The 26,889-nt window shown below is 41.8% G+C and overlaps 1 protein-coding gene across 1 annotated transcript in view; it reads right to left on the bottom strand.

Annotated features, from left to right (window-relative positions):
* Positions 1-16,966: 16,966 nt before the first annotated feature.
* LOC147426668 (uncharacterized) overlaps positions 16,967-26,889 on the bottom strand; it is a 103,961-nt gene continuing 94,038 nt past the window's right edge. The window contains exon 2 of the mRNA XM_086498228.1: positions 16,967-17,318. Within this exon, the coding sequence (XP_086354354.1) occupies positions 16,967-17,318 (352 nt within the window). The remainder of the gene's footprint in view (positions 17,319-26,889) is intronic.

The raw sequence follows: 26,889 nt of genomic DNA on the forward strand, positions 1-26,889 counted from the left end.
TCCCTAGTACGGGCACCTATAAATAGAACCCATTACCTCCATTTAGGGGGTCGGTGAATCAATAGATTGGAACTCTTGTATCTCTTGTAACTAGTCACTAGACGTTTCGTAGACATTTTGAGCACTAAATGTTGTATCACTTGTACTTCCAAACTTTGTACTTCTGAACCAGTGGATGAATCGTAATCTATATTTTCAGTTGCCTCAGTTCATTTCATTTCAGGTCATTTTGTCAGTTTCAGCTCATTTGTATGTCTGACTTCTCCATCTGATCTTTTGAAGTCTGATTCTGTTCATCTAATCTGACTTGACATCTGGCATTTGACTATGAAATTATAACCCTAGAATATGTAACTTTTAATGGCCTAAAATCTTTTGTGTAGCGGAATTTAGCATGAACATAGTGGGCATTTCATTAGAATAGATTCCTAATGATAATTACAAGAGTGCTTGGGTGGAGAGAGCAACAAAAAGCATAACACCTAGTTAGATAGCATCGACAATACTTTCAAAAGAGAGAGCAATTAAACTATTGACAACAGTTGAGGACCGGATTTGCATGGAGCCGGTCCCCCCTCCAAAAGGCTTTGTATTATGGTTTCTCCCATCAAGAGAGACATTGTACAATACAATTCTTTGTGTTCCTTCAAGACTAGCTAGTGCAATGAAGATGGAAGCTTCATACACCAAGCAAAACACTTAATCAAACACAACTTGAATTATCCCCGTTCTCAGACCCAAGACCTCACACACCTTCGAAGATGGTGAGAGCTAGCAGGGTATGAGAGTAGATTGAGAGGAAAAAGAAGTATCTTACGAGAAAGAAGTACATCTCCTCACATAATCACTCATATTAGCATAGCTTAGCTTAGTAATTAGCTTGGTAGAGAAGATGAGCATGCATTGAAGCTTGGCTCTTGGTTGGATTTGCATCCACATGCCAAGAGAGTGTTGATGTAGGCTTCTATCTCACAAGCTTGGAGTAGGTGATGAGCTCTCCATTAAAGCTTGGGAGGAGATAGAGTATTTTCCCTTCACACATGGTCAAGTGTGAGAATGTGAGAGTGAATGCCAAGCAAAAATCAGCCCCCCTCTCTCTTGGGCGAGCCCTAGCTGCTAAGTTAGGCTGGCTTTTGCCTCATTGGACCTCCCCAGGTCAAGCCAATAGGGATTAAGCAGCATAAGTGATAGCCTTCTGACATGTGTCCTCCTTTCCCCTTTTGTGAGAGCTTTAGGTAATTAAATAATTAAACTAAACTCTCATTGGACCCCTTTGCCTCCTGGCCAATAGGAATCAGGCAAGCCATGGGGCTCCTGAATGCTCATTGGACCCCTTGGGAGACTGCCCAATAGTCTTCTAGGACACTTAATTCTTATTGGTTTCTTTTATTAAATGTTTTTAAATTAATTAAACTAGATTTACTCTAGCTTAATTCTCATTGGTCCACTTCAAGGGTCTTCCAATAGGAATTGGGCACACCTTGTGGGCATCTGGCCTAGGGAGCTGACATGTGTCCCTCATTCCCTTTGTGTAAAGGGAGCCTGTGTGTGTGTGTGTGTGGTTTTCTCTCTCATCCCCTAGCTTTGGGGCTCGCCCCCTCCCATGTAGGGATGCAGGAAGACTTTTTGGGCACACACACTAAGCATCCAATTTTCCCTAAGGTTGACCTTTGGACACAACCTTTGAATTTTGGAACCTTAGCATTTTGGAAGTCTTAATGGGCTGAACCTTAGGGTCTTTTTAGCCCGTTGTTTCACATGGCTCTTTTGCAGATGGCCCCCCCTTTGGATCCCTATTTTCCCTCCCTTGGATCCCTACTGTGGCCGGTCTGCTAACTTAACCAATATTCTAGCCTTTTCTCCCTTGGCACTTCCCCACATTAAATGATCAGTTTAATATGAGAAAATCATTTAGGAGAATTAGATATTGATTATTATGACATTACCTCTCTCTTGAAATCATAGTCGTCCTCGACTATGGTATAGAGAAGATAAAGCATATGCATGAGTCCTTTTCTTAGCGGGTAGAGGATCCCTATGTTACCCTACGACATCATTCCATAATGGATGACTAGTCCATTTGGCGCTTGAGAGCCTGAGGCTGCCGCAAGCATGTCTGCACATTAGTCCTATCAGTCTTCCATAGTAGAGTGACAAGCTCTACTTGGTGTTTGGGAGACGTCGTCCCCACAAACTTGATCTAAGCATGCATACTACTTCATTTTTGTGCACAAATCAAGAAAAAGAGAGTCTTATAAGACCAAAATTGTTGTGCATTTTGAACATTTTGTACATTTGCTTACTCTTGGGAAGCATTGTAAGCATTGACAAGGTTTAGGTTATCCTTTAATTGTATGCCTTGCATCCATCTAGCATCTTCAAAAGGATAATGCTTAAACTTAATAAGATATCGTCTGATAGTCTTACCGCCTCTTAATACCTTGTCTTCATGTCGGAGAATGGACTCGGGCTGCAGCACCTCCTCGTGGTCCTCGATCTCCGGTGGGTCTTCAATAGTTGGTTCTTGAGGTGGCTCTCCTTTGTAAGGCTTTAAAAGGCTCACATGAAAAGCATTGTGTATGAGCCAATGATTGGGCAACTTAAGTTGATAGGCCATCTCATTGATTGGCCTAAGAATCTGGAAGGGACCATAGTACCTTTTTGCTAGTTTAGCATAGTACTTTTGGTGGCCCGTAGGATTCTTGCCCGTCGTGTGCCTTAATCGAGCCTTGGGAAACTTTAACAAGACCCAATCGTTTTCTTTAAAGGCTTGGGCTCTTCTGTGCTTGTCAGCAGCAGCCTTTTGCCTTTGCTGTGAGATAGAGATAGCATCCTTAATCTTTTGGAAAGATTCTTGTAGGTCTCGGCTATACTCATCTGCAGCGAAGATCTTCCCATGTACCTTAAGTAGCAAGGGACTTTTTGATCTTCCCTCAATTACCTCGAAAGGTGCTTTTCCTGTAGAAGTATGTACAGTGTTATTGTAAGCATACTCTACTAAGGGTAAGTACTTCTCCCATTGGGATCTTTGATCTACTTCCGTTACATAGGCTTTTAGTAGATCGAGAATAGTTAGGTTAGCTATTTCACTTTGGCCATCAGTTTGTGGATGATAGGCCGAAGAGAAGTTTAGCCTTGTTCCTAAATTCTCAAAGAGACCCTTCCAGAAATTACTGGTCATTCTAGGATCTCTATCCGACACTATGGACATTGGCAAGCCATGGTACTTAAAAATTTGTGAAATGAAGAGGGTTGCCATTTGATGGGCTTTGATAGTCTTTTTGACAGGTATAAAATGAGCTTGTTTACTAAACCTGTCTACTATCGTCCATATTCCCGTATTCCCATGGATAGACTTAGGCAATCCAAAGATAAAATCCATGGATATGCTCTCCCACGGTGAATTAGGGATTGGCAAGGGTTGAAGCAATCCAAGTTGCTTCCCTCTATCAAATTTTGTCTTTTGACATACCACACATTTGGAAACATACTCATGTATGTTCACTTTCATGGTAGGCCAATAGAAATATGTTTCAATTCCCTTTAGGGTAGACTGAATCCCTCTATGCCCCGCATATGGGGGAGCATGAGATTCATACATTACTTTCTCACGTAGTGAGTTAGTAACGCATAGTCTATTGCCATAGAGAAGATAACCATCTTGTAAAGTAAATGGTTCTTCTTTCTTCCCTAATGCAAGGGCTGAAATCACATCTCTAAAATCGGGATCAATAGCATACTCATCTATCATTGAAGATAGATCATTGTGAGTTGCTATGGAAACCGCATTCACTCTCGGTCGTCTTGAGAGTGCATCGGCTACTTGATTATGCTTGCCAGCAATGTGAGCAATATGAAAATGAAATTGCGAAAGGAAATTTGCCCACCTCATTTGTTTGTCGGAGAGCTTGGTCTGCGTCATGAAGTACTTAAGACTTTGGTGATCCGTTCGCAGAATGAAAGGAGTCCCCAATAAATAGTGCTTCCATGAGTCTAAGGCATGTAGAACTGCAAGGAGTTCTTTTTCGTATATGCCTAGAGCTTGCTCAACAGGGTCGAGCCTTCGACTCTCATAGCCTATGGCGTGCCCTTCTTGGAGCAAAACAGCCCCAAGGCAATCACCACAAGCATCACATTGGACCTCAAATGGTTTTGAGAGATCCGGTAGTGTAAGCACAGGTTGAGAGATAAGCTTTTCTTTAAGCTTTTCGAAAGCATTGTTCTCCTTAGCAGACCACGTATACCTAACATTTTTCTTTGTTAGGTCATGTAATGGTCCCGCAATTTGTGAGAACTTTTCTATGAAGCGTCTATAGTATGCACACATACCTATAAAGCTTCTTAGTTCATGAAGATTCCTTGGTTTAGGCCATCCTTTTATTACCTCTAACTTGGATGGATCCATTTGGATTCCATCTTGAGAGATAATGTGACCTAAATATTGAATCTCTTGCAAGAAAAATTCACTTTTCTTTCGATTAACATAAAGTTTATTCTCTCTTAAAACTTGAAATATTACCTGGAGGTGTTGCTTGTGTTCCTCTAATGAATTAGAGTAGATGATAATATCATCAAAGAACACTCCAGTGAAGGTTCGATGAGGTCTGAACAGCTTCTCCATCAAGCGGTTAAATGTGGCTGGTGCATTAGTCAAGCCAAAAGGCATGACAATGTATTCGTAAAGACCAAATGTAGTACGAAATGCGGTCTTTACAATGTCTTGATCAACTATCCTTATTTGATGATAGCCACTTTTTAGGTCAATCCTACTGAAGTAGGTCGATCCTTGTAGCTTATCAAATAGGTCTTCTACCCGTGGAACGGGAAACCTATTCTTGATAGTGATCCTATTTAGTGCTCTATAGTCGACACACATACGATATGTGCCGTCTTTCTTTTGCACTAATAGCACAGGTGAGCAAAATGGAGATGAGCTAGGCCTAACCATGCCCTTCTCAATTAACTCATGCACTTGCCGCATAATCTCCTCTTGTTGAGCTTGAGAAACTCTATAAGGAGGTTTGTTAGGCGGTGAACTTCCTGGAAGAAGTTCAATTGCATGGTCGTCATTACCTCGTTTAGGAGGTAGCTCACAAGGGATGTCGTCAATAAAGACATCTTGAAACCCCTTGAGAAAATTGGATAACTCTAATTCCTTTTGGTTGCTTTTATTTTCTTTTGCTAAAGCATTAGGTTCATTTTGAGAATCTTTAACAAAAATCATGTACACGGAAATAGAGCTCTTTATTGACTTGTTGAAAGCTGGTGTATGTACAATGGGGATGGTGTTACCCATCTCCCTAGCATCTATATACATGTCCTTTTCCCTGAACTTAAAGGAGATTCTCCTTTCAGGAAATTTAACATGGGCAGCCAGACGGTCAAACCATGGTGCCCCTAGGATTACATCCTCATGCTTGAGAGGAGAGATAAAGAAATCCTCTTTGTCCACATAGCCTTGGACATGAAGCCTCAATTTCCCGATTAAGGGAGTGACTGAAGCTTCTTGCCCCTTGAAGGCACTGTCTGCGGGTAGGATATCTCCCATCTCGTAGGATTGTATGCCTAGCTTGGTGGCTAACTCCATAGATATGAAATTGTGAGTAGAACCAGGGTCAAAGAGAATAAAAGCATCATGTTCTCTTACCTTTCCCCAAGCATGGCATAGAGGAGATCCTTTGTGGTGAGTTTGATGAATCTCCTCCTCTTGGATTTCAACCAAAGAAGCTCTAGGAGGATCTTGGCGGTTGTTCTTTTGGGGACAAGCGCGGTACGCATGCCCTTGTTCGCCGCACTTGAAACACCGGTTATCTTTACGATAACGCTCAAGCTCTTCAGGAGAGAGTTTATTCTTTCCTTTGTAAACTCCCTTCTCTTTAGCTTTGTTGGAATTGCCCTTAGGAGACTTTTGGACATTGTCCTTCCCCTTAGGCTCATTGGAACCCTTGTTTTCCGGGGGCTTATTATTTCTTTTACCCCCCGTTTGGAAATTGATTCGCGAGGCCACCATAGTATGGTGTATTACCGCCGATATGGTACGTGGACTTTGGGAGTTGACATACTCCGCCATTTCTTCGGTTAAGCCCGCACAAAATTGTTGCTTTTGCTCTCCAAAATCCAACCTTTTGAAGACAGTGGCTTTGAGTTGTAAGTCCCAAAACTTGTCTACATATTTGTGGATGGATTCATTGGGAGAGAGCTTTAAGCTTCGCCATTCAGTGAGTACTTTGTCTTTGGCATCGGTGGCCAAAAACTGCTTCATAATGGAAGCTCTTAAAGCCTTCCATGTTCGTGGAGCTTCACCGTTGGCTCGTAGGCTAGACCACCATTGTCTGGCGGACTTTTGAAAGTGCATAGCTACATGGCGTAGCTTAGAGGACTCCGTGAAGCCCTCATCTCCAAACGCCGCATCGAATTGCTGGATAAAGGCCAAAACTTTGTCTGTAGCACCGAAGGTGCCATCATAGGTAAGGAAAGAGATGCTCTTCCCTCCCTCTTTGAATTTCTTCAGCTTGGACGACCTCTTCCATGCGGCATAGGATTTCCTATGGCCTCTTCTTTTTGATGGTTCAAAAGTTCCACCATCACTTTCTTCAGAAGATGAAGAATTTGAAGAAGGTGGAGAAGAGGGTGACCTCTTTCTCGCCTTTTTCTTGTCTTGATCTTTGTCGTCTTCACCATAGCTTTCATAAGAGGAAGAGGATGAAGAAGATGGAGAAGAGGGTGTCCTCTTTCTCGCCTTTTTCTTCTCTTGTTGTTTTTTATCATCCCTCTTTGAATTATGACGTGGAGAAGAGTGTGATGGTCTTCTCCGCTTTGGTGGTGATGGAGAGCGTTTAGCCCGCCGTCTTCGTGGAGCCATCTCCGCCGAGGTGGCGGGAGACTCGCTTCTTTCTCGTTCCTTCGGTGGAGGCTCTTGAGTTCTCCTTTGGGAAGGAGATGCATCATCAAGAAGTAAGTTCTTGAGCCCTTCATATGGATTCTCTTCTTCTTCCCGAATCGGAGAGAGACCTCTTTTGGTAGTCTCACAAGGAGGCTTCCTAGGTGTTCTCTCGTCATGGTGATGAGCTTGGAGAATCCCGTGAGCACGGAGCTGCCGTTGCACTTCACTTTGGAGAGATGGATTGCCCATGGCTTGTTGAAGCCTAGAAACAAGATAATTAACAAGCATTGAAGCATCATTAGTAGCTTGCTCATGAGCAAAATCAAAGTTATCAACATTAATTTCACTCTCTTTAATATTGTCAGCCATTCTAACAATTTTTAGGTGTAAACTTTTTAGGTGTACTTTGGCACTTCAAGCCCTAGTTGCTACTCCTCTTTACCCCTTTAGAAAAAGCACTCAAGCTACTGTACCCGCGGCTCGAATACCATTAATTGCAAGGAATAGAAGAGAGGGTCTTTCGACACCAAAACAGCACCGGCTCCTGTCAAGCTTCTAATAGCTCAATAGTGGTTAAGCCGTAGGCAAGCCCCGTAGGACTCCACTATTAAGACCATAGCTCTCGACGGTGATGCCCCGTTAACTGCACAAAGGCAGGCGCACTGCAAGGCTGAAAAATCCCTATTCTACTTACTCACAGGCAATTAATAATACCAACCATTTGTAGCTAGCTTGAGGACCTCCCTTCTTGAGCAAGAAAAGAGAAACCTTGAGCTCTGATACCAATGTAACTTTTAATGGCCTAAAATCTTTTGTGTAGCGGAATTTAGCATGAACATAGTGGGCATTTCATTAGAATAGATTCCTAATGATAATTACAAGAGTGCTTGGGTGGAGAGAGCAACAAAAAGCATAACACCTAGTTAGATAGCATCGACAATACTTTCAAAAGAGAGAGCAATTAAACTATTGACAACAGTTGAGGACCGGATTTGCATGGAGCCGGTCCCCCCTCCAAAAGGCTTTGTATTATGGTTTCTCCCATCAAGAGAGACATTGTACAATACAATTCTTTGTGTTCCTTCAAGACTAGCTAGTGCAATGAAGATGGAAGCTTCATACACCAAGCAAAACACTTAATCAAACACAACTTGAATTATCCCCGTTCTCAGACCCAAGACCTCACACACCTTCGAAGATGGTGAGAGCTAGCAGGGTATGAGAGTAGATTGAGAGGAAAAAGAAGTATCTTACGAGAAAGAAGTACATCTCCTCACATAATCACTCATATTAGCATAGCTTAGCTTAGTAATTAGCTTGGTAGAGAAGATGAGCATGCATTGAAGCTTGGCTCTTGGTTGGATTTGCATCCACATGCCAAGAGAGTGTTGATGTAGGCTTCTATCTCACAAGCTTGGAGTAGGTGATGAGCTCTCCATTAAAGCTTGGGAGGAGATAGAGTATTTTCCCTTCACACATGGTCAAGTGTGAGAATGTGAGAGTGAATGCCAAGCAAAAATCAGCCCCCCCTCTCTCTTGGGCGAGCCCTAGCTGCTAAGTTAGGCTGGCTTTTGCCTCATTGGACCTCCCCAGGTCAAGCCAATAGGGATTAAGCAGCATAAGTGATAGCCTTCTGACATGTGTCCTCCTTTCCCCTTTTGTGAGAGCTTTAGGTAATTAAATAATTAAACTAAACTCTCATTGGACCCCTTTGCCTCCTGGCCAATAGGAATCAGGCAAGCCATGGGGCTCCTGAATGCTCATTGGACCCCTTGGGAGACTGCCCAATAGTCTTCTAGGACACTTAATTCTTATTGGTTTCTTTTATTAAATGTTTTTAAATTAATTAAACTAGATTTACTCTAGCTTAATTCTCATTGGTCCACTTCAAGGGTCTTCCAATAGGAATTGGGCACACCTTGTGGGCATCTGGCCTAGGGAGCTGACATGTGTCCCTCATTCCCTTTGTGTAAAGGGAGCCTGTGTGTGTGTGTGTGGTTTTCTCTCTCATCCCCTAGCTTTGGGGCTCGCCCCCTCCCATGTAGGGATGCAGGAAGACTTTTTGGGCACACACACTAAGCATCCAATTTTCCCTAAGGTTGACCTTTGGACACAACCTTTGAATTTTGGAACCTTAGCATTTTGGAAGTCTTAATGGGCTGAACCTTAGGGTCTTTTTAGCCCGTTGTTTCACATGGCTCTTTTGCAGATGGCCCCCCCTTTGGATCCCTATTTTCCCTCCCTTGGATCCCTACTGTGGCCGGTCTGCTAACTTAACCAATATTCTAGCTTTTTCTCCCTTGGCACTTCCCCACATTAAATGATCAGTTTAATATGAGAAAATCATTTAGGAGAATTAGATATTGATTATTATGACAGAATAGGTGTTAAATGACTAGCTCCTCATTCCATTTTGGTGATCACACCGGTGAGTTAAAGTTCTTGACAAGAACTAGTCTTCTATCTAGAATTCAAATTCAATCAGCTATTCACAATTCATCCTTGTCATCCATCACTAGGAAGGAGAGCTACTACAATGTTTGTTGAAGATCAGGACCATATTAGCAAAGTAGTTGAGGAATCAAAGAAAGGCTCTGATAAATAGCTATGCTCTTAGAATAATGAAGAAATTGATGCCATTCAGGGAGAAGAGGGGGTGTGGAGCATTGAGCCTCTCAACACTCAAACACATTCAAAAAAATGACATTCAAAGAGAGATGAGAGACGCTCTCATTCGCATGGATCTCGGCATTCAGATGGGAAATGCAAAGAAAAAGTTCATAACAATGTTAGTGATGCTAGCAGGCATAGTAAATGAGCAGAATCACACATAAAATTTTGTCGAGGGAAGGATGAATACAATGAGACCTGGGAAGGAGTCATGTGTTGCCATATACATGTTAGTGATGTGTACGTGTGGACACATTTAGGACCATCGAGACATTTTTTCCCTCACTAGGAGGTTTTTTCCCCATGCATTGTATATATGTCCATCATTCTAGGGCACTAAGAAACACTCTTTGTTGTGTGCCTTTAGCTTCTTCATCTTCTCCACATTAGGGCCAAAAACAACTCAAAAAGGGTTGTGTAAGGAATTGGTTAACTTGCTAATTAATAGAGCCGTTGACAATCAAAACGGCTCCAAATTTGGCCATTTTGGTTATTTAAAGCATGTCTACGCTATTTAAAGCGTATCTAGGTACATGTCTCTAAATATTAAAAAAGATATCATTTTTAAATCATTCCTTTGCGGCTTACCTCAAACTTTGTTCTTATTCACTTGACTTGGCGGAAAATAGACGTTTCCACTTCTGAATGACTCAATCCCTCCTTTTTCTCTCTTACTTTCACGAGATTTCTCTCTTCTTTTCTGATGCTAACAGCTTTGCTACTATGTTATCTCCATTATATTTTATGTGTGCTCTTTGCTACTTACAATACAATGAGTAATACATCTTCCATAGGTGATAATCTCAAGTTTCACTTGAACGTTAAGCTCAGTCATCAAGAGTATGCTACTACATGGAGTGTCTATCAAAGACCAGTTACAAATGAAAATGAAGCACAACAACTTTGCAACAACGGGAAGAAGCACATTGACCTATGGACAGATGGGAGCTTGTATCCACTAGATCCTAGCATTGAAAGGTATCCATCTTTTCACACACCTTCATGATTTGATGAGATTTGTTGGAGATGAGGCTATCTCAATTACACATTAATCATACACACTACATTCGATATCTCCAAACTTCTTGTGGAGTGAGATGTGTGCTGGATACAAGAGAGGAAAGGAGAGAAGGGGGGACGAGAAGGGGAACACAGCCTGTTTGATGGAGCTTAGAGAAGAAGAACTTCTCACTCCTTATTGTTTAATTATAACCAAAGAATGATAAGAACGGGCTTCCACCAGCCACTTGACCTAAAACCTAACAATCTCCCACTTGAAGGCCAACGTGGCCCAAGTGGCTAAAGAATGTAGGGGTTAGTATGTACAACTGTACAAACATGAAGCATGACTATAGTTGCACCCTACGTCCATTATCTCTATGCAATGTGCAATCCGCTCTGAGGTTAAGCTCTTCATTAGAGCATCCACTAGGTTTTTATATGTGTGAACTTTGGCTACGTTTGCTAGCCAAAATATCCCGTACCACATGATACCTGACCTCTATGTGTTTTGGCTCAATGTGAACACGGGCTTTTTTGCTAACGCAATCGCACTCTAGCTATCACAATGTAGCACTAGAGTTTGGTGTATACCAAAGTCTCCCACTAAACGAGATAACCACACAGATTCCTTGCTAGAACTGAAAACTGCAACATACTCTGACTCAGTGGTGGAAGACGAAGTGCAATTTTGGAGACATAATCTCCAAGAGACTCCCGCTCCAGCAAACAAGAAAACATAGCCAGATGTGGATCGTCGAGTGTCCAGACAACCCACATAATCCGAATCAATGTATCCAACTATGGATGCATCATTGTTCCCAAAGCGTAAGAACTTGCTAGCTGAACCCTTGATGTATCTCAAGATGTGATTCACTGCTTCTCAATGCTTTCTGCCTGGTTTTTCCATATACCTACTGACCACTCCCACTGCATATGCAATGTCTGGCCGTGTGCTAACCATGGCAAACATGAGACTGCCGACTGCCAAAGGATACGACACCTTTGCCATCTCTGCCTTTTCAGAATCTGATTTGGGACAATCATGCTTGCTAAGTTTTTTGTATGCAGCGATTGGGGTACTCAATGCTTTCCCCCCTTGCATATTAAAACGTTGCAAGACCTTGTGAATATATTCTTCTTGTGAGAGTTCAAGTATACCACGTTTGCGATCTCTCTTGATATGCATACCAAGAAAGTAATGTGCATCGTCTAGTTCTTTCATAGATAATTGCTTGTTTAAGGAATCCTTGCAAAGTGAAATCTCATCTTTGACTTCTTGGCTATGAGCATATCATCCACGTACAAAATCAGAATGATGAAGGAACCATCATTCAACATCCTTGTGTACAAGCAGTTGTCCTCTTGGCTCTGTATGTAATCATGGGACTGAATGTACTTATCGAACTTGATGTACCATTGGTTTGAGCTTGCTTTAACTCATACAAAGCCTTCTTGGATCTACACACTAGTTCTACCCGTGTTGGCTTCTTAGGCTTTATAGCATAACCTTCTAGCTCTTTCATGTAGACATCCTCTTTAAGATCCCCATGAAGAAACATTGTCTTCACGTCCATTTGGATTAATTCCATGTCCTTGATGGCCACTAGACCAAGCACAAGACGCAGTGTAGTCATCTTGACCACGAGAGAAAAGATTTCATCAAAATATACGTCTTTATTTTGCTTGAACCCTTTAGCAACGAATCTAGCCTTATACTTAGTCTCGAGATCATGGCTGGTGTACCTTCTTCTTGTACACCCATTGCACGACAATGCTTGTTTACACGCAGGTCTCTCTATCAATTTCCAAGTTTCATTTGCTAAGATCAAGTTATACTCAGATTGCATAGCCTCTTCCCATTTCACGCTATCGTCCATTTGAATGGCTTCTTTGTAGCAAGTGGGCTCACCATAGTCAGTGACTAGCAGACAGTCCAATCCTGGCTCAAAAACGCTCAGGTGCACGAGATGTACAAGTAGATCTTTGAAGTGCCTAACTGCTAGATTTTTATCTCTCTGGAGCAACATGTGTGTGTGTACTAGTGGAAGGTGCATCACTAGCACATCCAACATTCTGTGTAACTGGTGGCGAGGCAACATCCTCAAACCGTACTCAGATACTCAATGTCCTTCACTGGCTTTCTATGCATCTTAGACTCATTGAATATCACATATGAGCTTCTATAACCTTCTTAGATTCCAGGTGCCATAGACGATATCCCATCTCTCCATCCAAACCATATCCAATGAAGATGCACTTGTGTGATTTGGGGTCCATCTCTAAGTGCTTTTGGCACATGTGAGAATGCCTCACACCCAAACACATGTAACATATCATAATTGGGTTATTTGCCCATCCACATCTCTTGTGGAACCTTGTAATTGAGTGGTGTACTAGGTGACCAATTGACCAAGTAAGCAGTCGTCATAACAGCTTCTCCCCAAAATTCTTGAGGTAAGTTGGCCGTAGACAACATAGAAGTGACTCGTTCCTGTTCTATTTATCCTCTCAGCCACACCGTTCTGGGTGAGTGCGTAAGGCATGGTAAATTGTATTCTAATGTCTCATTTACTACAAAAATCCTTGAACTCGGAGGAGATTTACTCACCTCGATTTTCACTTCACAAAGCTTTAAGAATTCTACCCAATTGGTTCTCTATCAAGGCTAAGAACTTATGAGACACTAAAGACATCGCTCGTATGCTTCAAGAGATAAGCCCACACCTTTCTAGTAGATTCATCTGTGAATGTCAGGAAGTATAATTCTTCCCCTAGAGACTTGATTGGCATAGGTCCGTACAAGTCTCTATGAACGAGATCTAGAGGACTTTGTAACTCCTTGTCTAAAGGCGCTAATGTCAACCTAGTTTGTTTTCCATAGATGCAATGCTCACACAAAGAGAAGTTAGAGTAATGTAACACAGGGATATAACCAGAATGCTGCAAGACTTTCATTTCCTTCTAACTCATATGACATAGCCAGCTATGCCACAACTTTGTAGATGGCAGCTCGACTACACAAATAGACTTCTCTTTCATGGAAGAGACATAAAGTGAGTACAATGAGCCAGACTTCTGGCCTTTAAGCATGCCAAATTTCCCTTTTTGATAATCCAAGAACCATGAACAAATATGGTAGTGTAATCCAAATCATCCAACTGTCCAACAGACATCAAACTATTTGTCAATTTGGGTACATGTTTGACATTCTGCAGCATAGACTCAGTGCCATTACACATAGAAAATTGGATGCTTCCCACACCGCATATATCAAGCTCATAAGAATTGCCTAGATTCATTGTGTCATGTGGGGCAATGTAAGTAGAAAACCACTCCTTGTGAGGAGTCACATGAAAGCTAGCACCTGAGTCCACAATCCAATTCTGTGCATAACACTTGTCAAGAGGTAACAATGAATTAGGACTCGAATCCGAGGACTCAAATCCGATGTGAAAATCAACACATCATTGGCAGGTCAAAAACTGTCTCAATGGTTGGAGCCTCAATTTCAGGCTGCTTTTAGGTTTGTTAGACTCACTTTCTCCTTGCCCTTGTCACGCTGCAATGTGCGGCAATTTTTCTACTCAATATTTATCATGTCTTTGCCATCGTGAATCTTGCTACAACCTTGCCTGCGATCCTGATAAAACGACCACGGCTACAACCATACTTCCTTTGCTTGTCACAATTGCCACTAGCCACATACACATCACCATGCCCACTCGCATCAAGAGATTGACGTCGAATATTCTTAGTGAGAAATGCACTAGCAACATCATTGAAAACTAGCTTTCCATTAAGTGCAAAATTGTTTATGGTTGTGTTTAAGGTATATCATGAAGATGGTAGCGAACATAGCAAGAAAATGGCCTTCATTTCATCACAAAAATTGAGACCTTTTGAAGTAAGCTGTGAAAATATGTTGTTGAGCTCGTTCAAGTGATAACTAACATTAGTGCCTTCTTTCATATTCATGCGCATAAGTTTCTTCATCAAGAAATCCTTGTTCGAGGCATTTTTGCCATCTTATGTTACACATAGAGCATCCCATAAATCTTTGGCATTGGTCTTATCCAGTATGATAAAGTAAATGGATTCACCAAGGTGCAGACAAATGGTCCCCATGGCACGCTCATTCAAGTCTTCCCACTAATCATCAGTGCACGCATTCTCTCTTCTTTCATGCAGGGGTGTTATCAAGCCTTTGTTACATCTTGCATACACTGCCACCAAATAGAAAATTTTGTGCCATCAAACTTTTTGATGTAGTACTCTTCTCTTTCGGAAGCACTACTCGCAGCCATGACTCAAGAGATTGTGGCCAAAAACTTATGGCAAATTTATTGGAATAATTTCGGCCAAACCAAAAGTAGTAAATAATCACTTTGTGGACCCATCAAGAGAGACATTTTACAATACAATTCTTTCTGTTCCTTCAATACTACCTAGTGCAATGAAGATGGAAGCTTCAAGCACTAAGCAAAAAACTTATAAAACACAACATCAATTCCCTCACGGTCTCAGACCCAAGACCTCACACACCTTTGAAGATGGTGAGAGCTAGCGGGGTATGAGAGTAGATCGAGAGGAAGAAGGAGTAATCTTACGAGAAAGATGTACATATCCTCACATAATCACTCATATTAGTATATCATAGCTTAGTAATTAGCATGGTAGAGGACATGATCATGCATTGAAGCTTGGCTCTTGGTTGGATTTGCATCACAAAGCCAAGATTGTTGGTGTAGGCCTCACTTCTCACAAGCTTGGAGTAGGTGATAAGCTTTCCATTAAAGCTTGAGAAGGAGAGAGAGAGAGTCTTCTTGCTGCACACATGCCCCCTCTCTCTCTTGGTCGACCCTCTTCCATTTTACTCATGCAGGCACCCCATTGGCCCATGCCAGGCTTAGCCAATATATTTAAGCAGCATAAGTGATAGCCTTCTGAATGTGTCCCCCTTTCCGTTTTTGTGAGGGCTTTAGGTAATTAATTAATGCAACTAAACTCTCATTGGACCCCTTTGTCTCCTGGCCAATATGAATCAGGCAAGCCAATGGGCTTTTGAATTCTCATTGGACCCCTTGGGAGACTGTCCAATAGTCTTCTAGAGAGATTAATTCTTATTGGACCTTTTATTAAGTGTTTTTTAATTAATTAAACTAGATTTATTGTAGACTAATTCTCATTGGTCTACCTCCATGGCCATCCAATAGGATTTGAGTACACCTTGTGGGCATCTGGGCTAGGGAGCTGACATGTGTCCCTCATTCCCTTTGTGTAAAGGAGGCTTGTGAGTGTGTGTGTGTGTGTGTGTGTGTGTGTGTGTTTCTCTCTCATCCCCTACTTGCAAGGCTCACCCCCTCCTTTGTAGGATTCATGAAGATTTTTGTACACACACACAAAGCATCCAATTTTCCTAAGCTTAATTATTGGACACAACCTTTGATTTTTGGAACCTTAGAATTTTGGAAGTATTAATGGGATGAACCTTAGGGTCTTTAAAGCCCATTGTTGCACCTTGCTCTTTTGAAGATGGCCCCCCCTTTGGATCCCTGTTTTACCTCCTTTGGATCCCTACTATGGCCGGCCTGCCAGCTTAACCAATATTCTAGCCTTTCATCCCCTGACACTTCCCCATATTAAATGAACAGTTTAACATGAGAAAATCATTTAGGAGAATTAAATATTAGTTATTATGATAGAGTGAGTGGGCGTAATCCCGTAAAACTAGTCGAAGCAAAGCTTCGAGTGACTTAAAAAGAAAAAAAGAAAAAAAAGGACGCCGTCTATATGTTAACATGAGCAAGGTCATCTCTCAAAATGGTATCACATATGCTTGCCTTATCAAGGCATGTGGTCACAAATTGTTGGAAAACAAGTTTGTCACTAAATTGCCAACGACGGCACTGCCTGAGAGAGAGAGAGAGAGAGAGAGAGAGAGAGAGAGAGAGAGAGAGAGAGAGAGAGAGAGAGAGAGAGAGAGAGAGAGAGAGAGAGAGAGAGAGAGTTGTAGCAGCATACCTTGCACTCCTTGCTCTCGTTTTTTTATAGAGTCTCATTGCGCTCCTTCTATTTGCCCTGCTGTTGTTGACTTTTTTTCAGTGAGTGCTTTTCTTAAAAGCATGGCTCCAAAGATACATTAAAAAACAACATTTTTTTTTTCTTTTTGGAAGAACTCACAATATGTGTGATGTTATATTAATAATCATCAAGAAATATACAAGCCCAAACCCTGCCCATAACTGAGCCAGTGGGGTATCTAGACAACCAACCACACAATAGCACAAGGAAACAACACCATTCGACACCATAAATCAAGTACATCGGTTGATACAGGGGAGCCACGCCGTCGATCGAACCATAGTACCTGGATGAATAGGGTGCCCTCCTCAAAATCAGAGAACACAAAAGCTACATGCCGAGAAGGGGCCAAGGTCCATAGTCCCCATCACCCAGCATAAACTCAGGAGGTGCCACCACAGGAGCTCTTCTGCCACCAGAGCCAAAACGAATCAGGCTTGCATCACAAAGACCATCTGAGAATGTCGCCATCAAACCAGACCGGACCGGGTCTCCACAAGCTAGACCCCGACCACATCGAACCAGTAAGATCTCCAAGAAGCCGAAAAAAAGTACTAGGTCACAACAGGTGAGCAGAGAACCCAGAACCACCAGATCACCATCTGCAAGCCCTAATCGGAGCCCAACCACTGCCATACAGGCCCATGCAACAGAAGGGCAAAGCCCCAAACCACACACCGAACTAAAATCGCCACAAAGCAAATATTTCCATACCTCAAAACCCATCAAAACACCACGCGATAAGGAGCCCTAGACCATTAGCGCATTTAAAAAAAATCTTAAAATAGCTTTAAAAAGCCTAAAAATTGTGTACAGCATTTTATAGGCACCACGTCTATATCACTCCCTACAAGTAGGTAATGCCAACAATGCCTTGCTTCATGGAGCTTTGGTCAAAAACTACCATTTTTTGTACTACTTTTACATAGAGCGTGAGTCTAAACATTGTGCGCACATAGCTTGATACAAAAAACGATTTCACAGATCGTTGTAACAAAGCACTTTATCCTAAACCGAAGACGGTTTATGCATGCCATTTTCCCTACAAGCTATACACATCACTTTTGTAAACATTATAACATGATCATTTTATAGGAGAATGTGTGCATTTCAGTGAGTGTTTTAATCATCTCCAACATTAGGTGAGGCAGGGACATGAGGGATAGAGGGTGAGACAAGGGGGAATGGCTGTTGTGGGGGTGGTGTTCATTGCTGTGTAGAAGAGGCAGGGGCATCAAACATGGGTGGAGGGTGATGAGGAGGCAAGGGCCTACGATATGTATCTGGGGAAATGGTGATGGGGACATGTTGCTGCATTAATGGAGAAGTTGCCGGATATCTCCTAGGTTGAGGCCGTGGAGTGGGCCTTGGTTCTAGCAGCACAAACACATCGTGCACTCATTCCCGGAGTGTTGTTACAAGGTTGATCATGTTCTCAACGAATGTGATTGAGAACAAATCAACATGCACATCTGTATAATCTGCTAGTTTTCTAGCTTGCAAAATCAGTCAACCTCATAAGTTAATTTAAGAGGTCATAAGTCATGGATAGCGATGAACAAAAAGCAGGTGCTTACGCTTTTGCAGTCATCCCCATACTTGCGCTCCAACAAGAGCTATGCATTCATTAACACCCTCCAGCCACAAGAATGTTTGCCTTGTTGTTTGGGGACCTTGCAACTCAAAATGGTCATCTAAGTTCCCATATCTCCTTGTGGGTCAGTGCCTCTAAAGCAGCTTACCAGCTTTCAAACAAACCGTAAACAATTGGAAGTACGTGTCACAACAATTTCACAAATAGCTTGTGACACTCAAGAAAGGCCTCCACTGATCTTCGAACATTCTCTTGGAAACCATGCGCGGAGTTTGGAAGGTAGCAACGCTTCTGCTCCATGGTCAAAGCAACATGCTCTAGTGGGAGCTTTTTTAACAAGTAAGGTCAACTGAGATGCATGTTTCCAATATACACATAGAAGGTAGATTGTTATTAATGACAACTCTTACTCTTCATTGTAAGCTAGCAAAAAAACCTTCGTTGTCTCCAAGTTAACGATTTGAAACCAATCAACTACCTCCAGCAGCGATGTATTCTTGGATTAGAGAACTACAAAAAGCTGGGAGTTGAGAACAATAACCTCACTCTAGATAGTGCAAGGTTGGAAACCATACTACGAGCAAACATATATTCTATCATGCAAAACACACAGTAAACTTACAACCAACACAAGATGGGAAAAAATCACTAACCACAAAAAAAGTTAATAATTGAGTCTGTCAGCTCCTTGCTAAGGTCCCCCAAAATGTTGATCTCATAGGGCCCAAAATTGAAATAGAGGACATCTATTCATACCACAATAGCAACGTCAAAATGTGGGTAAAGACACTCGAAGGCCTCCACATTAGCTCGTGTTGTGCCGTTGCCAATTGTTGCTCATGGCGCTCAATGTTACGTGCTTCCTCCTTTGCTTGAAAGTCCGGTTCCTGCGCTTCCACTTGTCTTTGAAATTTTTGTTCTGTATTTAGACGGGTGCTATTGATAGATATGTGCAAAAATGTCAACCACCTTGACCTTTCCTATTGGTAAGATTCTCAAAATGTCCATCTTTTTGTCGGATATACCCACAGGCACCAATGTTTTGTCGTACCTAAACCTGATGAGCCGAAGGGAGTTCAAATCCCGTGGCATGAGTGTTGATCTGTGGGCATGAGCAGCCATAACATACTTGATCCTCCATCACTTCATGGAGGCAACCCATTGCACTGCGAGACCATTTGAAATTAAAGTTGTTTGGGTTGCAAATTTCACGGACAACTCTCTGAAAAGGTATCTTTGGTATATCCAGGGAAATATGTTTTTGGGGTTTTTATAGCTCCAATAGCACACTTTGATTTTGTTCATATCTCCTGCTTCTCATGGTCACGCATAGATGAGGTAGAGTTTTTTCTGGCACATGTGATGTTGATGCTTGATCAGCATCAGACCGAGCCCTGCTAAACGATCCTTCACCTTGGTAAACCTTGCTAGCGACTAAGTCTACTTTGTATGCCATCAAGGAATGGCTAACAACGTGGGAATAATGGAGAGTGGAAAGAAAACAGCTCAAGTGAGTGCCAAGGTAGGTCAAACACGATTTGTGGGGGGGCTAAGAGAGAGAACTAATACGGAATAGCAAAAAGTGCTTGAAAAGAGTGAGTAGAACATGTTGTATAGAGATCACACACATAATTATGACTACTGTCATAATGATCCTCATTAATGCAGATCATGGTGCATTGGGAAGTGCTCGGCCGAATGCATGGATGACAAATGGAAATACATTGTGGGTCTATACGTACACACACATACATATATTTTTATATGTGTGTGTTGCAAGGTCGTGGTACAGAGCGAGGAGAGGTGGACCTAAAAAGGTATACAGGGCTCCTTGCATTGTGCCCCGATAGAAAATTGCACCAAAATGCGATGAGGTGTGAGATGCTCAACAATCTCACTCTCCATCGTGTTGTGACGTGACTAGTACACGTGGTAGTCATGCCACAATGCAATGAGGTGTCAGATGTTCAACATATCCATGGCCCATCACGTTGTGCCAAGATTGGTACACGTAGCAGTCGCGCCACAATGTAACGAGGTGTCAGTAGATGTTCAACATATCCACGACCCATTGCGTAGTGCCGTGATTGCCACGTAGCAGTTGCGCCACAACGCGATGGGCCATGGGTATGTCTCGCATTTCATTCCTCACTGCATTGTGGTGCGACTGCCTGTTGCAGAACAACACAAGGAGCATAAGGTATATTTTCATGCAACACACCCTTGCATTGTACTGCGACCTTGTAATGCACACACACACACACACACAAATATTTACATATATGCATATATATATATATATATATATATATATATATATATATATTGGATCTAAAAACTCACCTTTTGACACATGGGCATCTATCACAGAGTACTTGGCGTGTGCAAGTCTAGGATGGCATCATCCTCTTCTAGATTATGCGTCACTATGGCAAGGCAATAGTCCTCTCGCAAGTCAAAAAGCTCCATGATATCATTCAACATTACATACTGCAAATCACCAATCCGGATGGTAGGAAGGACACTTCTAGGCAAAGCGCCTTCTGGAAGCTGTGCATCCTCCAAAACCTATAAGGCTCCACTTCAATGGAGCACCAAATCGCCACCCCTGATAGATGGACCACTCACCTCCTATGTTGCATCCACATGCTCTCCCAAAGTAATGTGCAAGTATAGAATCAAACTTGCATAGTATTCAACCATCCGACATTTGTGGTTATGTAGGGTACATTTGATGTCATTTCTTTGCATATGTGTCAGAAGATTCAACCAAGTCCTTGAGAAAATGTGTTTCTTTGAGGGATCATAACTTATGTCCTTTATATGCACAAAGCGTATTCCCTACATCTCAACTATTTTGCCAACAATTTGTTGCTGGTAGGTGTGCTCAAATTCTGCAAGGAACTTGTCCCCAGTAGCTATCCACTCTTGCAACAAGAACTCCAGATTAAACATTGGGTTTTTGCCTCGCGTTGATGGAGGCCAATAGTACGGTAGAAAAAATTAGATAGCCTATTGTCTGGTATTTCCTGAGAGCAAGCCAGCTCCTCTTCAATCTTAATTTGGAAAGGGTCCATTGTGGACGATATGACACACAATGAGAAGTAGGGAGTGACTAACAAATATGATTCCAAATATGGGGGTGCACGCTCAACTCACTCACACTATTATGGGCACACAGACGATTCTTATTTATAGGTCTCCCACGAAAGGTCATGATGCCTAGTGACGTGATGACCACCCTTATCATTGCTTTGAGTTGATTGCAATTAATTCCCTGCACATATACCTATACATATATAAAAATATATGAGAATGTATATATATGTGTATGTATATGTCTATACACACATTGTATGTGTGTGTGTGTGTGTGTAAATATTTGTGCGTACGCATGTGTGTACATATATATATGTGTAGCCAAATGTGAGGCAACACTTCCAACGGAAGAGGAGTTCAAGGCAGTGCAGGAAAAGTTGAGAATAAAAAACATGGGAAAACCCAATTCATCGACATCCTCATCGGCCTCAACATCCAGGGAGCCACATAACGCGGATAGTGCCATCGACTTATGGAATGAGGCACTACTTGAGGAAGATGAAAATTAAAAGGTGAAGTATTCTTTTATTTTGTAGTTGTGTATGGATTAACATTTATTTTACATGTACTAATCATTGATATTAATTGCTTAGAGCTTGTTTATGATGATAACTTCATCCCTCGTCCTTGTGAGGACGACAGGCGAGGCATGGGAGACTTATGAATGAATTCCTCCCTCAACCAATATTTGAAAAATTTGAGGTATCCAAATTTTTTGGTATTCCATTCCTCCTTCTCTAATGATAATGTTGATCTACCTCTGATGACCTTGAAGACCATATCTAGATATCTAGGAGGCGCCCTCATCAGATGGAATAATACAAGATTATGCTTCTCGAGAAGCAAGCAACATTGACAATGTTCGGTCAAGGCCCATGCGTGTATGGCTTGCAAAGTTGCTATTTTTTGACACAAGCAGCATATGGTCTAGCATGTGGAATCACAGATCCTAGCCAATTATTGGCATATGACAAACACGCTCTATTTTGCAATAAGCGACCAGTCCTGTGTGACTGATAAAGAAGAAACCCCCCATGCTAAAGTAGAGATTCAGACGATAACACCCAACCTAAATGTGCCATCGGCAATAAAAGTTGATCATGTTGTTTCTATCAAAAGACAAAGGCAAGAGGAGGAGGATCACTCACACAGGGCCAAAAGCCCATATACTTTGTAACATTTCCGGAGGAAGAGTGATGAACAAGCTTCAATGTATATTTCTAATGCAGCAAAAAGGATTACATCGTTTTGCTTGTTTTTCTCGTTTGTTATAAAATTAATAATAGTGCTAAAAAGTGAGATTACATTGTTGTTGGATGATACAGAGAGTCCATGTAGGGACTTTCTATCTTTAAGAGCTCTTAAACAACTTGTGATGGAGTTGTCCAAATCTCTCCCATGCGTTCTTTTTGTAGCCACCACTCTACATGTCGTATTGCAACAGACGATGCCTCCCATATTTTCTTTCTTTGTCGTTTTCTTGCCAATCTCATTGTCCGGACAATTTGACAGACGAAAGACTTGATGTTGAGTTTGGACAACCACCAATTCTCGTTGTTTTGAAATCCCCACATTCTATTGCATTTAGCAACAATGGCTGTGGCAGGAGAAGCATCCCGCATGAATTATTTGTAGGGGAATTCAACCAAGGTGCTTGAGAAAGAGGTAGCTTCTAGTCGTGAACTCTGCCTTCCACATTGGTGTTACATGCTCTTCATGGGCTTGCAATTGATTCCAAGCGATCTTGAGACTGTGACCCAATTGAAAGCGTTTCCTAGCATACATAAAGGCCACCAATTGAATGTTAGGGTCCAATACACGTTCAATCTAGCATACTCCTTTTTGAAGAGGAGTAGGGATTTTCTCCCAAGTAGAAGTGCAGGAGGTTTGTAAAAGGCATGACTCCAAAGTATGCTTTTAGCCCCTAGAGAGTACCCTGCATACCTAACTCAAGCAGACCATATCAATAGCGCGTAGATAGATTTCCATGAAGAAAGTAACATACTTGCAATTTGTGAATGAGCATTGATAGGTGCTGCTATAAAAACCTTATCCCAGACAAGCATGTCCCAAGGGCCGTGGAAGCAGACCAATGCATCCTCTGATAGTTTCCACAATATGCTAGCACAAATTTTATTAGTAGCCAAAAGGTGCTTCAATAGTGTGGCTTGTCTGGCTTGCATATGGATTCTAAGATCCAGGAATCCCAATCCTCCAAGGATTTCAGGCATTTGTACATGGCTTCAGGCAATCCATCATGCATTTTTTCTACCTGGTAAAAAGCATCTAATTGTCAAGGTAAATTTGTCCAGCATAGCTACAAACCAATTGAATAGGGGAAGAAATTACAAAAGATAGGGAATCAAGAAAGCTTGTAAAATCATGAGTCTGACATGGAGTGGCCATTCTTGGCAATGCCAGAAAGCACATTTTTTGAGAACCCTAGTTAAAACCCATTCCAGTTTGTTGTTTTGCAATAATGTCCATTCTGAAGGGGTACCCCCTAGAGATCCTCTTCCCTCCCCATATTAGGGACTTAAAGTTATCTGAGTTAGCATCTGTAAGATATGACTTTTCAAGATCAAGGGGCATGTCAGTAGACAAAGAGAATAGATCAAAATAAGATATGCATTTCCGTATGAGAGTTGTTAGCTTGAAGAAAGGAGATGGTGTCATCTACAAACCTAAGGCCAACAAATGCTCATTCAATTTGCAACCCTTTAATTTCCCTAGAGTCACCTTGTAATTGCACGTAGCAAAAGAGAGGGTGAGTGGCCAGAGCAAATAGAAGAGGGCTGAGTGGACAACCTTGCGTTACTGATCTACATACATTAATAGGAGAAGAGAGTCGTCCATTGACTATAATTCTAGATATAGATTTATGGCCCAACTGAAGAACACATGCAATCACTTTAGGGCCAAAACCCATCTTTTCCATGATTCTGTGTATCAAATCCCACTGTACATTGTCAAATGACTTGGCAAAGTCAGAAACTTTAGGTCCAAACCCTATCTTTTCCATGGTTCTATGTATGAAATCCCATTGTACATTGTCAAATGACTTGGCAAAGTCAAACTAAAGTAAGCAACTTCAATATACAACATGACAGTTGGAATGTTATCATAGATCGATCTTCCACCCACAAATCCACTTTGAGTCTTGTGTATATATTTGCACAGAAATGGTGTGCGCTTCCATCGCACGTGTCAAAGCAAGGGACTTGCCATACACTGTGTGCGAGCCACAAATGGCTGCAAGCACACAACCAGCCTAATCTAGCAAGCTCAAGAGAGCAAGGGTGTGTCACTCACCGCCCTACGCTTGTCTTTGTGGAGGATTCCTCTCCGCGAAGAAGAGGGAGCTACCATCGTGACGCGCTCAACCACCTCGCCACCGCCGTGCCGTTGCATGCTCGATCACACACTCTCTCTCTCTCACGCACGCGCGCACACACACACACACACACACACACACACACACACACACACACACACACACACACACACACACACACACACACACACACACACACACACACACACACACACACACACACACACACACACACACACAAGGAGATGAAGAAGAAGATGGAGATGGAGCAAGAGCACTCTTCAATTGACAAATGAGAGAATGAGTGATTTTTAGGTTTAGGTGACTTTTATATGAACTCGCCCATTCACACTTAAGCGCCCATGCTTAGCCAACTCACCCTTGAATGTTCCAATTAGAGTGCACCTCTCATTGGAGATCACTCTTACCCGGCCCATGAATACTAGAAGTGGACGTCGGTGGTTAACATGCCCCCCTTCGTGATTAGATTCCGCCCTCAGAATATAACAGTGCAACATCGAGATCCACGATAGGAGTACCTGTTAGCAGATGAAAAAAAACATTGTGAAAGCTCAAAGGCAGCATGTGCAGGCGTGCAATAAGTGAGATGCATACATGATATTCTAGGAAATGCAAAAAAATCATGAATTGTAACATTGCCAACTAGAACAAGTGTAGTACCTGAATAAAATGCAATTGAGTTAAGGTCTATTAGGTTGACTCTAAGAGAAGTACACAAGAGCTATGGCTAAAGTAAGTACTAGATCAACCAACATTAATTAAAAAATGTCGACTAAAGAGTAGTTAACCCTAAGAATGCTCGTCGGGGTGGTGTAAAGACTAGTGATCCTGTCACTTATACCACTTAAGTGTGATCAACATAAATACAAGGAAGTTTGTGCTATTTGCTTTTTCTTTTCTCTTTTTTTTTCTTTTTTGTTTTTGTCATAGTTGTTACAAGTAGCTGGGGGACTCAAGTTCTCAAATACCAACAGCTGGGAGACTCGAGGTCTCAAATACCAGCTTGAGCATAAACTAGCCGGGAGACTCGAGGTTTCAAATACCACAACACAAGTCACACTTAGATGGAATAAGATAGAGAGAACTATATTCTCATAGCCTAAAACATTACTAAAGTTACTACAATTAATAGACTATTTAGGAATTAAAGTCAGCAATTAATTGGCCTAGTTTAGCCTAAGGTCCTGATACTTACTTAAAGCCAACTAATAGACCAAACTCAAAGAGAAGAACAAGGTACTAGAAGTTTGAAAAAATTATAGCATTTAAACTGGCAATGTCACAACTTCATAAATTTTATGCATTGTTAGAAACTCAAATGACAAGATGCAAATATGTAACTGTGGAAAACATATATAGATAAAAGGAAGTAGTACACCTGACATAATGGAGAACATAAGTTGTAGCATGTAAACATCCATTGTCGTTGTCCTTCTAAGGCATCCTTGTGTAGTCACAAACTGCACAATAGTCACCACCAAAATCCACCTTCCAGAGGCACATCAGTGGGAAGAGGTACCAACCGTTATTGAGCACAATTAAACAACATAAGAAACCCTAACCTAATTATTTGCACTCCCCCTAGAGAGTAAAGGAAATACGATATTGTAGAGATTGGGGGGAGAACCCTAAGGCTAAACCCCTATCCTCGTCGTTATGAAAAACAAAGTCATCATTCATGAGACCATATGTGCCATATGTGTAATCATGTAAATTGTCTTCATCATTAGGGGCACCAATGTTTACTAAGAAGGTCACTAGACGTCTATAGTCATCTTGGTCAAAAGGGTAGGATTATGCAATGGAAGAAACACTCTCTACTAAGTATGGATCAGTCATGGTCAAGAGACGTATCAGCCATTCTAACTCGTCGAAATTTCTCTCACATGCTAGCATACCTACCAAATCCCATTCACATGCAAGCACTAGAAAGACCATGTGAAACACTTGTGAGAAGTAACGAGGGTACCTCTCACCCAAGGCAGGAGTAGATGACTCTAGCGTACTAGCCATATCTGTACACACAGATAGATGATGGTTAGAGTGCAGGGTCGTGTCAAAAGGTCGTGTCCTTGTGCATAATGTGTTATGTATAGAACTTGTAAGTTTCCAGATTATTGTTTGGTGGCTCTTGCTCTTTTACTTTTTTATCTTGTTTTTGTGAGTATAAGACTTTCTATATACATTACCTAAGATTGGGAGATT

Source organism: Adiantum capillus-veneris, chromosome 24 (genome assembly GCF_014529385.1).
Source record: "Adiantum capillus-veneris isolate H3 chromosome 24, ASM1452938v2, whole genome shotgun sequence".
In the NCBI taxonomy this organism is placed as follows: Eukaryota; Viridiplantae; Streptophyta; class Polypodiopsida; order Polypodiales; family Pteridaceae; genus Adiantum; species Adiantum capillus-veneris.